The 11,267-nt window shown below is 45.2% G+C and overlaps 4 protein-coding genes across 4 annotated transcripts; 1 reads left to right on the top strand and 3 right to left on the bottom strand.

Annotated features, from left to right (window-relative positions):
* Positions 1–5,656: 5,656 nt before the first annotated feature.
* On the bottom strand, positions 5,657–6,487 carry BT62DRAFT_979428 (phosphotransferase KptA/Tpt1; the record flags this gene model as incomplete). The annotated part of the gene is made up of 5 exons (XM_043189434.1): positions 5,657–5,859; positions 5,908–5,985; positions 6,037–6,127; positions 6,182–6,355; positions 6,407–6,487. The coding sequence occupies 5 exons, from the start codon at positions 6,485–6,487 to the stop codon at positions 5,657–5,659; spliced, it is 627 nt and encodes a 208-aa protein (XP_043042948.1).
* Positions 6,488–6,702: 215 nt separating this feature from the next.
* On the bottom strand, positions 6,703–7,708 carry BT62DRAFT_964669 (supernatant protein factor, C-terminal domain-containing protein). The gene is made up of 6 exons (XM_043188744.1): positions 7,498–7,708; positions 7,399–7,452; positions 7,211–7,350; positions 7,117–7,154; positions 6,866–7,068; positions 6,703–6,814 (listed from the first exon to the last, which is right to left on the bottom strand). The coding sequence occupies exons 1-6, from the start codon at positions 7,639–7,641 to the stop codon at positions 6,785–6,787; spliced, it is 609 nt and encodes a 202-aa protein (XP_043042949.1). The 5' UTR covers positions 7,642–7,708; the 3' UTR covers positions 6,703–6,784.
* Positions 7,709–7,767: 59 nt separating this feature from the next.
* On the top strand, positions 7,768–8,826 carry BT62DRAFT_964673 (uncharacterized protein). Its single transcript, XM_043188745.1, has 5 exons — positions 7,768–7,824; positions 7,903–8,000; positions 8,067–8,218; positions 8,274–8,402; positions 8,453–8,826. Exons 1-5 carry the CDS (start codon positions 7,789–7,791, stop codon positions 8,650–8,652), a joined length of 615 nt encoding a protein of 204 aa, XP_043042950.1. The 5' UTR covers positions 7,768–7,788; the 3' UTR covers positions 8,653–8,826.
* BT62DRAFT_945747 (ClpX, ATPase regulatory subunit) lies at positions 8,727–11,153 on the bottom strand. The gene is made up of 17 exons (XM_043187958.1): positions 10,932–11,153; positions 10,820–10,884; positions 10,682–10,767; positions 10,524–10,632; positions 10,455–10,471; positions 10,323–10,402; positions 10,267–10,273; positions 10,184–10,221; positions 10,096–10,130; positions 9,819–10,039; positions 9,665–9,771; positions 9,512–9,614; positions 9,441–9,456; positions 9,157–9,388; positions 9,074–9,108; positions 9,013–9,019; positions 8,727–8,960 (listed from the first exon to the last, which is right to left on the bottom strand). The coding sequence occupies exons 1-17, from the start codon at positions 11,106–11,108 to the stop codon at positions 8,808–8,810; spliced, it is 1,488 nt and encodes a 495-aa protein (XP_043042951.1). The 5' UTR covers positions 11,109–11,153; the 3' UTR covers positions 8,727–8,807.
* Between the last annotated feature and the right edge of the window lie 114 nt (positions 11,154–11,267).

The following is an 11,267-nucleotide window of genomic DNA, read 5'->3' on the forward strand; positions in this document are numbered from 1 at the left end:
GGCGAAGATTCTACGGGACGAAGTATACGCGAAACATGGGATGCCACAAGTGGTCATCTCAGACCACGGACCACAATTTGTCTCCAAATTTCTCGTCGACCTATACAAACTGCTACACATAACACCCAATGCATCAACGGCATACCATCCACAAACAGATGGACAGACTGAACGCGCGAATCAGGAAGTTGAAAAATACCTTCGGCTATTTATCAACTACAGACAGGACAATTGGGTCAAGTGGTTAGCACTCGCGGCTTTCCAACACAATAACAGAGTACACTCCGCCACGGGCCAGACTCCCTTCTTTGTCAACCACGGCAGACACCCACATCTGATGCAAACGAAGCTCCATAAAACAACAACTCCAGCCTCCACGGACTTTACCACAACGATGGAGAAAATACATATGGAAACAAAGAAGGCACTGGAGAAAGCCGCATCAGCCATGAAATTACACTATGACAAACATCGACGCCCTGCACACGAGTATCACGTCCATGACAAAGTCTGGCTTGATACAATGAACCTTCACCTACCACAGCCGAAACGCAAACTGTCTGACAAGCGTACAGGACCTTTCCTGATCGTTGCAAAAATCGGGGAAGCCGCCTATAAACTATGCCTACCGGCAACGTGGAAAATCCACAACGTATTCAATGAATCCCTATTGACACCATACGTGGCGCCAGCCTTTCCGAACCAGGAACGACCGCCACCACCGCCCCCAGACTTAATTGATGACGAAAAACACTACGAAATTGATCAAGTCTTAAACCACAAACTCCGAAAAGTGAAAGCCCATGGGGGAGGCATGACGACGACGGTTGATTACCTCGTAAGTTGGAAGGGTTATGGCCCGGAATCCAACCAATGGATCAACGAAAAATATATGAACGCCGACACAGCCATACACGATTATGAACTCTCCCTTAATTAAACCATCGGGACGATGGTCTTAACGAGGGGGTAATGTTACGATTTTTCCATTTCTTTTCCTTTTTTACCCCTATTTATGCTTAGTCATAGCACGAGACCATGGGAAGGGCTCGGTAAGCACAACCATGCCGCCTAGATACAACAACGCTCGACGATGCACAATTACCCTTTTATGTACGACAACGATGCTCAAGGACAATGGGCACCATGGACACAGAACAACACAATAAGTAGTCGTAATATTAGCACCATTTGTACAGTATTTAAGACCGACCGCTCTCGCTGGTATACCCCAGCTTCGAGCTAAAGTTTATACACCACCATTCTACCTCGAGTCTATATCTGACCTTGAGTCACACCGACCGGATATACATATAGTGAACTCAGGTGATTCCTCGAAGTGCGAAGGAACATCTGTTTATCACGTGTATCAGTTCACGTGACGCTTGGGCTTAACAATTGTGGTATAGTTGGTGGCTGCATGCCTCAGTATTTCTATCCTTTTGTTAGGTGTAGAATGAAGATACAATTGTCCTATTTATGATGCTACCCATGTAGTATCACACTATAAAAAGTTTATCTCTCACAAGTAGAACTCCTGGTACTCTTGTGCTCTTACCTTCTGTATTGTCCTTTCCAATTCTTCTTTATCCATGTCTTCTTATAATCTATAAGCCAGTTCTCCACTGGTGTGAAATAGGTTGCTACTCTCAGTTTCTTTGTTGTCTTCATTGTCTCTTTCTTCTTCAAGAAAAGAACTGGTGGGCAGGTTGTAGAAACTCTCTGCACTCTCTTGCAGTCATGCAGTCATTCCACCATCTTAGCTGGATACTGGGTCCAGCTGTGGGGCCTGAGGTTTCTGAAGCATTAATATAGATAGAGGCCAGCTGGCTTCTAATATTGGGGTCATACCAGTTTCTCTTTATTGCTCTCACTGCCTTCACTTGCTCATAATAAAGCTGGATGTTTCATTGGTATCCATCATTGAGTAACTGCCTGACCACCCTGCTACCAAGAAACTCTCAGAGTGCATGGGCAGAGATGTGAGCAGTCTCAGAGACTCATAATCTATAGTGTCTATAAACAGACTCGTCATCTCTGAATGTAGTGTTAGCACTAGAGGTTCATCAGAAAGAGGGATATTGTGAGGTTGGAGGATATGGAGGAGTTTCTCCTGCTGTGATAGTCTTGTTTTGCTAGTGGTTTTTGCTCTAGGGGTTGAAGTTAGTGCTGAGCTCTTGGAATACTGAGGTTGAGAGAGACCAGTCAGCATGTACTAGTGCAAGTATGGATGCACCCTTGGGCCAGAGTCCATACCAGTTGGTGATATTGGCCCTTTCCAATTGAGCCCTTTTGACTTCTCACTGCTCTCTCTGATGCTGTCTGTCATACTCTATAGCTTTCTATCTCCACCTGCCATTCTCAATGATGTGCTCCTTAAGCTCACTGTGAACTGACTGTGGTGTGGTTTGCTGTCTCTGCTCTTCTTGTCAGAGGGCCTCATCATAGTCGAAGAGGATATTAGTGTCCCAAATGAGGAAATATCAATGTATGATTTTGTCTTGAGCTTTTCAGTTTTGATGCTTGTCATCAAGCCAGTCTGAGGGTGCTCTCCTCAGCCTACTGCTAGTCCTGACCAAGTGAAAGATGGAGGAGGTGAGGCTGTGAAGCTGTCTTCAAGAAGATGCTTGATAGAATCTTGTAGCCAACTAAGCCACATCAAGAGAATCTCTGGCACAGTCAGCAATCCCTTTGGTTCAAGAGACAGTGGTAGGATTGGAGGAGGGAGACTGCTGAAAGAAGTCTTCTGGAATCTCCTCATTCTTGTGGTCAGGTGGGGATCCTGAGACCCATGGGTTTCAGAATCCTGCAAGATGAGGGTCACAGTTTCTACTGGGTCATCAAGGGGGGTATCAGTGTCTTTCTTCTTGAATATCTCCTTGATGTGGACTGCTAGGCTCAGCTTCTGATAAGAGGCTTGTTGGGGGCTGGTGGAATGTTCATCAGGACTTAGGGATATTATGGAGCAGAAGGTCTGAAGTTATGTTTCATAAGATATATTGAATATGTTGAAACTCGTTATAGTGTCTGATTGCTCAGACAGTGATTGAATGATGTCTCTGGCACAGCTGGATGATCACCAACAATCTCAACAATATTCTGATGATGGAAGAGAGGAGTTCAAAGAACTCTTGGTCAAAGTTTAAGTCTGATGAATTGATAGAGAGCATTTGGTTTTCTCTGCACTAACTGGCATGAGAAAAGGGAAGAATAAGCTTTGAGCTAATTGTTAGACTCAAGCATCACATAAACTGATTATATGTGATAAATGACTGCTATCTCGTACTTTGGGTAAAATGATCAAGTTCACTGATGCATAATCTGAATAGTATGTCACAAGGCCTAAAGATATAGCTCGAGGGTGGAATGAGATAGAATAAACTTTAGCTAGAAGCTGGGAATTACCAGCAAGAGCAAGCAATCTTAAATACAGTACAAGGTCTGCTAATAATACTATAGCTAATTGTATGTCTCTGGGTTCATTGTCCTCATTGTCTTAGGGCATCGTTAACATACATAAAAGCTAGTTGTGCATTATCAAGCAATGATTGCATCAAAAGACAATGACAGACTTGGCTAGTGATAATAACTCAGCCTTGTTCCATGGTCTTAAGCATCTGTTTTAGTGCTCTGACTAAGCATAAATAGAGGTTGATCGAATAAAAGAATGGAAAATTGTAACAATGATGCTCAAGAGCTTAAAGAAGTTTGATGTGAGGTCAAAAGTTGAGGGCATTCAGTTTCCTTCACACTGGTGTGCATAAGAAAAGGGAAACAAGAAGCTTTGAGCTAATTATTAGACCCACTTAGCATGTGATTCTTAGCACATGATAAACCAATGCTGTATTGAGTTCATATAGTCACATTGGATTTCACTTCTAATATGCTTTTGGCATGCATCAAGGCTTTTAACAGATTTAAGCTTGAAAAAAGAAGAGTGGTATGAATAAACTTTAGCTCAAAGCTAAAGTACTACAGCAAGAGCTATTCTACTTATATATATTTTACACAAGATAAATATAGTCCTCTGCTTGTTATGTATTTCTATACTATTGTGTCATAGCTGTCTGATCATTGAGTGCAGGATAATAGAGTATTGTCTATTGGCAAGATATCCATTGCATGTTGAAGGATAATAATGAGAGCTGTCTATTGTGATCAAGTAATTGTCTCATGGTCAATAAGCACCTTAGATAAGATAGACACTCTGATAAGATAAGATAGAATAATGCCAGAAAAAGATACAATAGCAGAAAAATCATAACAATCACTTGTTCCTATTCTTTTCAATCATCACTCATTCTTATTTACTATACCTTTCAATTGTCACTTGTTTCTACTTACTATATATATACACAACTTCTGTCATTACAACTGCCTATATGGTCTGACTGTAGATATCCATATACCTCAGTTGTTTTGTCTATGCTATGCCTGACTGAAAACTCTACTTATACTCTTTCATCAATACAAAGGCCTTCAGGACACCATCAGCCTCAAGAACATTGATGATATTGCCCACATGGTCTCAATAAACAGTGTGAGAAAGAATAGATCACTCATAGTACTCAACAGATACTTGTGGAACCTCTTTGATATCTTTGACTACATTAGCTCTATGCTCCTCCATCATGCCACTTGTATGTGATCAATTTTTAGTGTGATGACAGTGCCAGGGTGTTTCTTGTATGTTCTGCAAGAGTTTGTTGGTAATTTCACATGCAGAGTTCATCAGTTGGATGATCTTCACAACGCCAGACTTGAGACTTGCAGAAGGCAAGAGAGAGTGGGGCAGCTCAGAAGTGTAGCTGTCCATAGCAGAAAGTGAACAATAGAGAAGTAAGGAGCATCAAATGCACACAATCTTTATAATCGTGACTCAAATATTCAAATGCAGCACTTTCATGGGACAACTGACAGTGATGGACAAGGACAAGTTTGTTTACATTGTAAACACACTTGATCGAGACCCGGCCTATGTATTATGTCACTAAAGTTTGTCCAATTTTTGGTTTTCATGGACACAGATAAATTGTCTTCGTATCCGAAATAAATTTCTTTGCTGCTCCCTGAAGAGCATTTCCCAGTCAACCGCCACGGTAGAACCATCAACTTCAAATCGGTGACAAGTCTGAGCATCGAATCTAAATATTTCATCGAGAACATCACAATAGGCGCTTAGATCCTTCCTTTCCTCTGGAAACACTGAATGGCATTTGTGCAGTGGGGGTTAGCTAAGAGTGCTACTCTAAGATTTAGGTTGACCTGCTACTCTTCCCATGTCATCAAGATGGTTGTATGAAAAAATCGCCAGACCCGGGATCTTCCAAACGTCGACACCGGTTGCTTCGCAAAGCTATCATTTTTGGCGTACCGTGACTGACCATCGTGTAGCAGACTTTGGAAGCAGCGGCGGAAACAGTAATATCTCTCTCTGAAGTTTCTCAATTTCCTCGTTGCATGCTTTGCTTAGCACTTCCTCAACGGATGACACCAGTCGGTGGAAGCTTCGAAAGTACAGACACCCACAATGGCCGAGTAAATGAAAAATGACATTGGATAGCAACCTAGAAAGTATGAAAGCAAGATAGAGTAGTGTGTGTCGGATTCTGTGGGATTCTGACATGGTGGAGGGGTTCATGCAGTCCAGTCAGTTCTAGGAACCTGGCGAATCTAACGGCAGTTGGACGAACTTCCTCCCCACCCGCTCAACTTTATGGAAGAACAATGGTTCAAGATAACCACTCTCATTCCCCGGAGTCAGTACCACACCATTCTTCGAGAGATAAAACTTGATTCCCGCCTCCAGAGCTTTCGCGATGTCGATGTAGATGAGTATTCTTGATGAATCCCTTATGCCTGGTATGATGTGAGTTTTGCCAGTCTCTTGTTCGGAAATGTCCCCACCGCTGACAACGCCGTCCGTATCGAACCCTTGGGCGAGGTGGATGTGGTTGCGCGTCATGCGTGAGATACCATGGACGGCTATATATCTGAGTCAACGGAAAGGAAAACAACGCAGCCTCTATGACACACCTATTGTTTTCCAGGCCTTCTCTGTAGTACCATGTATAGCCATGGGGATATTCGCGGCTGACAGTATAGGCTCCAGGTCAAGTTGTACCGTCTATCTCATTGAAATGAAGTCAGGACACATCCGTTGGCGTAGGTGGGCACACACCGATACTGAATGGCCCTGCGTCGCGCTGATCCACCAATGCTCTACCGACAGTGAGTCCGTGGTCACTTTATCCACTGTGGGGTCAAGCATAAGATGATATCTCCCCTTCGCATCCTCTTTGACTACCCGCTCCAAGGTCATAAAATCAACGCTTTTGAGCATTGGGTGTTTCAACTAGGAGCGAAATTCAAAGAGGAGTCACGTATATTTTTCCATACGACTTACAAGGTCCGTGACACGCACATACCCGTCTGAACGCATAGGCATACCTTCTAGCAAGGCACCGTGTCGGAGGAGGTAGGACATCGTCTTGGATATTTGCACACGAGTAATGTCGGGACCATGCCCCTTTTCTTCGCCCCGGTAGCCTTTCCGAGGGCGCCTTTTCGGTGTTGCAAGAATGGGGGCAGCGGTGGTAAGCTGTCGATATAAGATATGGGCTGAACATGGCCCTGGTAGTCGTTGCATGAGCAGTCTCTTAGTCAGCAAGGGGGAATCCGAGGGTCACCACCAATCTTTTTCTACTGTTCGTCGTGTTGTTCACCCAATAATTACAGATCTACCAAAGGAATAACGCTAATAGTCCAGTATATTGCACATAGTTTATATTACACGTTTTACCTCGAAGAATGACTGGCACCAAGAATAGGTAACACTTCGAAACGAAGGGACGAAATAGCTCACCTTGAGATAGTAAACCTGCCATGCAACGACTGAAAATAGGACAATAGCCTGTAGCACGGACCACCATTTTACGCGGGAGTTGGTAGATTCCGCAGTGTTTCGATGTGTGCGTTCTCGTACAACAATGTACTCTTGTTCGTCCTTTACGGCGGCAAGTCCACTGGCTAACAGGCGAATTTCTCGTTCAATAGGCGCGACGACGTCTTGAAAAAGAGTCAGGAAAGATGACAAGTTGATAGCAGGTTACGAACCATCTTCCCCAACATAGATGACACCGTGAACGTTGAAGCTAGACACCAAGGATGTTGAGAAGATAAAAACCAAAAGGTCGCAGAATACACGCACCTAACAAGCTTGTCGGCGATAGCGCTCATTTGGTTGGAGAAACAGTATTCGTGTCGGCCGTCTTTTTCTGCGGTTATCGAAAGAGAGCCAGTAGATTGCTTGACTTGCTTTCCCAGGACACCTCCACCAGGGCCCGTTAGCTGTTCAAAGGAATGAGAGACGAGAGTGTACAGGGTCGGTTGCCGCACCCAAAAGTCAATATCCAAATGTCCTCCTCCGCCGACTTGGTATGTCACTGTCATCTAGCTCACAGTAAGCGGGGTCTGAACCAGTATAAGACGGCGCACCTTATCTTGTTTATGCAAGTCCTCGAAGAAACACTCCTTCTTGCCAGCGACGACATCAATCATATGGGCCTGAACAGCAGTAATGAAAAGAAACAGAGCCAACCACGCATTAAGGAGGCATTGGGTATATGTTGGACGAGACATGATGGTAAAGAATGAGACAAGGAGTCGTGGCAACAAATGGGAGGTATCGGGGGGTCTTCCTTTTTTGGGGTACTTTGCCCTTTTGGTCCTTTTGTTTTTGTGCTTTCATCTTGTGCTGGTCCATTCTCCTTAAATCGCATTTTTATCATGGCAAGCACTGAGCAGGAGAGCGTCTTCACAAAGGCACGTATCCTCTTCTCCCTCTCTGATCAATGGGGATCCTCTTTGTTTTCGCAATCCTGACACCCATCGTCTCTGCAGGAAGAAGAGACCGATGTCCACTTTGAGCCCGTTATCAAGCTCACTGAGCAGGTGGACACGAAAACAATGGAGGAGGACGAGGATGTGCTCTTCAGGATGTGAGTAACGTCCAGGCCACTCTATCCTGCAGCTTTGCTGAACAACGTCCGGCGGCCACTTCCCAGGCGCGCAAAGCTCTTCAGATTCGATATTTCGTCATCAGAGTGGAAGGAGCGGGGCACCGGCGATGTCCGTTTATTGGCCCACAAGGAGACCAAGAAAGTCAGACTCGTGATGAGACGTGATAAGACGCTCAAAGTCTGCGCCAATCACGCCAGTCAGTTCATCCACCCACTCATCGATACAACTCGCCCTAACGCGTACTTTCCTAGTCACATCCGATATGCGCCTCCAACCGAATATCGGATCTGACCGTTCTTGGGTCTGGAAGGTTGCTGCAGATTATGCAGAGAGCCCTCCGACCGCTGAGACACTTGCTATCCGATTTGCTAACTCTGAGAGTACGTGATCAGCGATATTTGTCTCTTCTCCATCTCATCACTGCCTGTAGATGCTGGCCAATTCAAGGAAAAGTTTGAAGGAGCGCAGAAGGCAAATGCATCTCTATCTGCTGCTGCTGAAGCTGAGCCTGCCAAAGTTGAAGAGCTTGTGAAGGTGGAAGAGAAAGTGGAAAAAGCATCGGAAGAGAAGAAGGAACAGACCGAGGAAGTAGAGGAAGAGAAGAAAGACGAGGACAAGAAAGAGGATTAATCCGATGTCGACGAAATGTATATCCCGTACGAACCTGTGATTTTTACTAGTATGATCCATTAACGTTGTGTGTTCTGCAAAGCGTCGTACTAAGTATATCATTAAATATTACACTAATGTCTACAATCCATATGTACGCAAATACAATGTCCCCGCTACGAGCTTTCCTTTGCCCTACGACCATATGCGGCTTCCTCTGCTGCCCAAGCTTTCAAAAAGGCTACAGCAGCACCTTCACTTCTCTGCCAATACAAGGCACTTGTCTTCCCCTTTACAATGTCTTCCGTTATCAGAACATGACGAATGTCCTGATTATATCTTGTCAGTCAGTCAACCTGTCGTCCAACGCAAGACACCTACCGATCCCCTGTAAAGACTGTCAGCGCATGCGTTCGTATAGAAAACAGGTAAGAAGGCTTACGGAACTTCGTACATCGGATCCAGCAACAAGTTCTCCTGAAGAACTGATCAGAGTCACACTGATTAGAAAACCAATTAACAAACCATAATACCCCTCAATCCTCTTGCTCCACCACCTTTGTCTGCCGCCTTCCGGCATATCTCATCAATTGCGGCACTTGTAAAACGTATATCGACACCGGAATAGCCGAACAGAGCCTGGTACTGCGACATCAAAGATCCTTTGACCTCCGTCAATATCCTCCGCAAGTCGGGTATTGTCAGTGGTGCCAAGGTCGTGATGGATGGTAGACGGGATATGAACTCGGGTATGAAGCTGTGAGAAAACATCAGACCACAAACCTCTAATTAAGACCATGGATTTCTACCCATATTGTACTAGATCTGGATCAAAGTGTATGAGAGGATTTTCGTATGAAATCGCGTATTTGTCACTCACCGGGTGTCTCCACCAACTCCAAAATGGTCGCATTCGCCTTTCGATTGGGGGTGAAAAAAGGAAGAGCAGGGCCGCCGTCTTCAGACGTGCTGAACCCTATTGACTGGAGAGTGTTTCAGACGGGGCAGGTGATGAAGAAAGGGAGGAACTAACAGCTTTGGATACCCGCTGTCTCACAATCTTGTCCAAATTGACGAATGCGCCGCTTAATATGAACAGCACATTCGAGGTATCAATATGGTATATATCATTCTTGGCTGCTGGAATGGCGTGAATGAAGGAACAATTGCTATGGCATGTAACACACGGGCGACAGAGGGACTCGGCGCGCCTTGTCCATTTCTAGATTGCGTCTCAGGAGGAGGGTGCGCCTCGCCGCCTTTGATTTGGACGGTGACCACGGAACCCTCCATCATACGGAGGAGTGCTTGTTGAACGCCCTCTCCGGACACGTCTCTCGAGCCCTCCATACCTGACCCATTTCGCCGAGCAATCTTGTCAATCTCGTCTATGTACACGATACCCATGCTGATAGAATGTAACAAAGGTCAAGTCCAGGGTCGCTACTAGAGAAAATAACAAACCTTGCTCGCACTGGGTCATAATTCGCGTCTTGTAACTGAGGACGTTTTCTATGTAGGAAATAAGTTGCTGAGACAATAATGGACGTACTAGTCTTTGTATTGCCATATCCACATCCTCGCCGACATCTATAAGGTGTTAGGAGAAGGACTTGACGGATTCAATGAGCTTACATCCGGCCTTAGAGCGATATATGAGCAAAGTTCCAAAAAGATGAGCGCGTTCATACCTGAGTGAACGATGTTGCGTCGCTGACTGAGAATGGAACGTCGAGAACGTTGGCGAGTGTCCGGGCCAAAAGAGTTTTTCCTTATTACGCTATGAGTCTCACAAAATAAAGAAGTTTCTGTAAAGACGATACCTGATCCTGTAGGTCCTCTAAGACAACGGTGAGGAGTTGTAGTCAATGCATCGGGCGAACAGGGCATACATGACTAGCACATTGCTCTTCTCAAATAATGGGAATGGTGCGTGAGACATGAAGGATGAAGCGTTGGTTGTCGGTTTACGTATAGGGCGTACATTCGTTGGGTACACAACTGAATAACTCGATGAAGAAGTAAGATATTAAACGTAGTGGCCTCGTACCATCATCAAACTGATCTGCCATACGTGTACCCCTTGGTTGGAAGAGTGACCTGTTGGCACGGACGCGGTTGTAATGGTTGAATATCCTATTCCCCAGTCGGTAAGAGTCGCCGGCTTTCAAAAGAGCAGACTACTGACGCTACCGAAAGAACCTTTTTGGCATTCTCCTGCCCGATGACAAATTGATTCAGGTATTCGACTAGCTACAAGCAGATCAGTCGACAATAATGCCGCAGGAGACTTTGTGCACCTGGCGGGGTGTAGCGGAACCGAAACTAGGAATCGTCTTTACAGGCTGGTCGTCATTGTGCTCTGTTGGGTGCTCATGCGCTGGCTGGGTGCGGATACCACGCATAGAGAGGCGTAGAGGGCATCGTTGTCGATGAGCGACACAGGCAATAACCTGCGACGGCGTTCGTCCGAGCATAGCAAGTGCGAAAGTCGTTGTGTCCACGTCGTGGCCCAGAGAGAGGGAGTAATCGGTAAATCCGGGCCGATTAGGGCGAGTTAAAAATCGGCTGAATCGGCATCACTCGTCAAACATTCATAGCTAGCTCACTGGTAAGACTAGTACTAACGCTTTTAA

This window comes from Guyanagaster necrorhizus (assembly GCF_019112545.1).
Source record: "Guyanagaster necrorhizus MCA 3950 unplaced genomic scaffold BT62scaffold_6, whole genome shotgun sequence".
Taxonomy (NCBI): domain Eukaryota; kingdom Fungi; phylum Basidiomycota; class Agaricomycetes; order Agaricales; family Physalacriaceae; genus Guyanagaster; species Guyanagaster necrorhizus.

Excerpts from the sequence above, each read along its gene's own strand:
- BT62DRAFT_964669 (XM_043188744.1), bottom strand. The coding sequence starts at position 7,641 with ATGTCTCGTCCAACATATACCCAATGCCTCCTTAATGCGTGGTTGGCT. Across the intron at positions 7,453-7,497 it reads ACTTGCATAAACAAGATAAG|ATGACAGTGACATACCAAGT; the intron begins GTGCGCCGTCTT and ends ACTGTGAGCTAG. Across the intron at positions 7,155-7,210 it reads ATCGCCGACAAGCTTGTTAG|CTTCAACGTTCACGGTGTCA; the intron begins GTGCGTGTATTC and ends CTTGGTGTCTAG.
- BT62DRAFT_945747 (XM_043187958.1), bottom strand. The coding sequence starts at position 11,108 with ATGCTCGGACGAACGCCGTCGCAGGTTATTGCCTGTGTCGCTCATCGA. Across the intron at positions 10,768-10,819 it reads AAAAAGGTTCTTTCGGTAGC|GATATTCAACCATTACAACC; the intron begins GTCAGTAGTCTG and ends ACTGGGGAATAG. Across the intron at positions 9,615-9,664 it reads GACAGCGGGTATCCAAAGCT|TCAATAGGGTTCAGCACGTC; the intron begins GTTAGTTCCTCC and ends AACACTCTCCAG.
- BT62DRAFT_964673 (XM_043188745.1), top strand. The coding sequence starts at position 7,789 with ATGGCAAGCACTGAGCAGGAGAGCGTCTTCACAAAG. Across the intron at positions 8,001-8,066 it reads GAGGATGTGCTCTTCAGGAT|GCGCGCAAAGCTCTTCAGAT; the intron begins GTGAGTAACGTC and ends GCCACTTCCCAG. Across the intron at positions 8,403-8,452 it reads CCGATTTGCTAACTCTGAGA|ATGCTGGCCAATTCAAGGAA; the intron begins GTACGTGATCAG and ends CACTGCCTGTAG.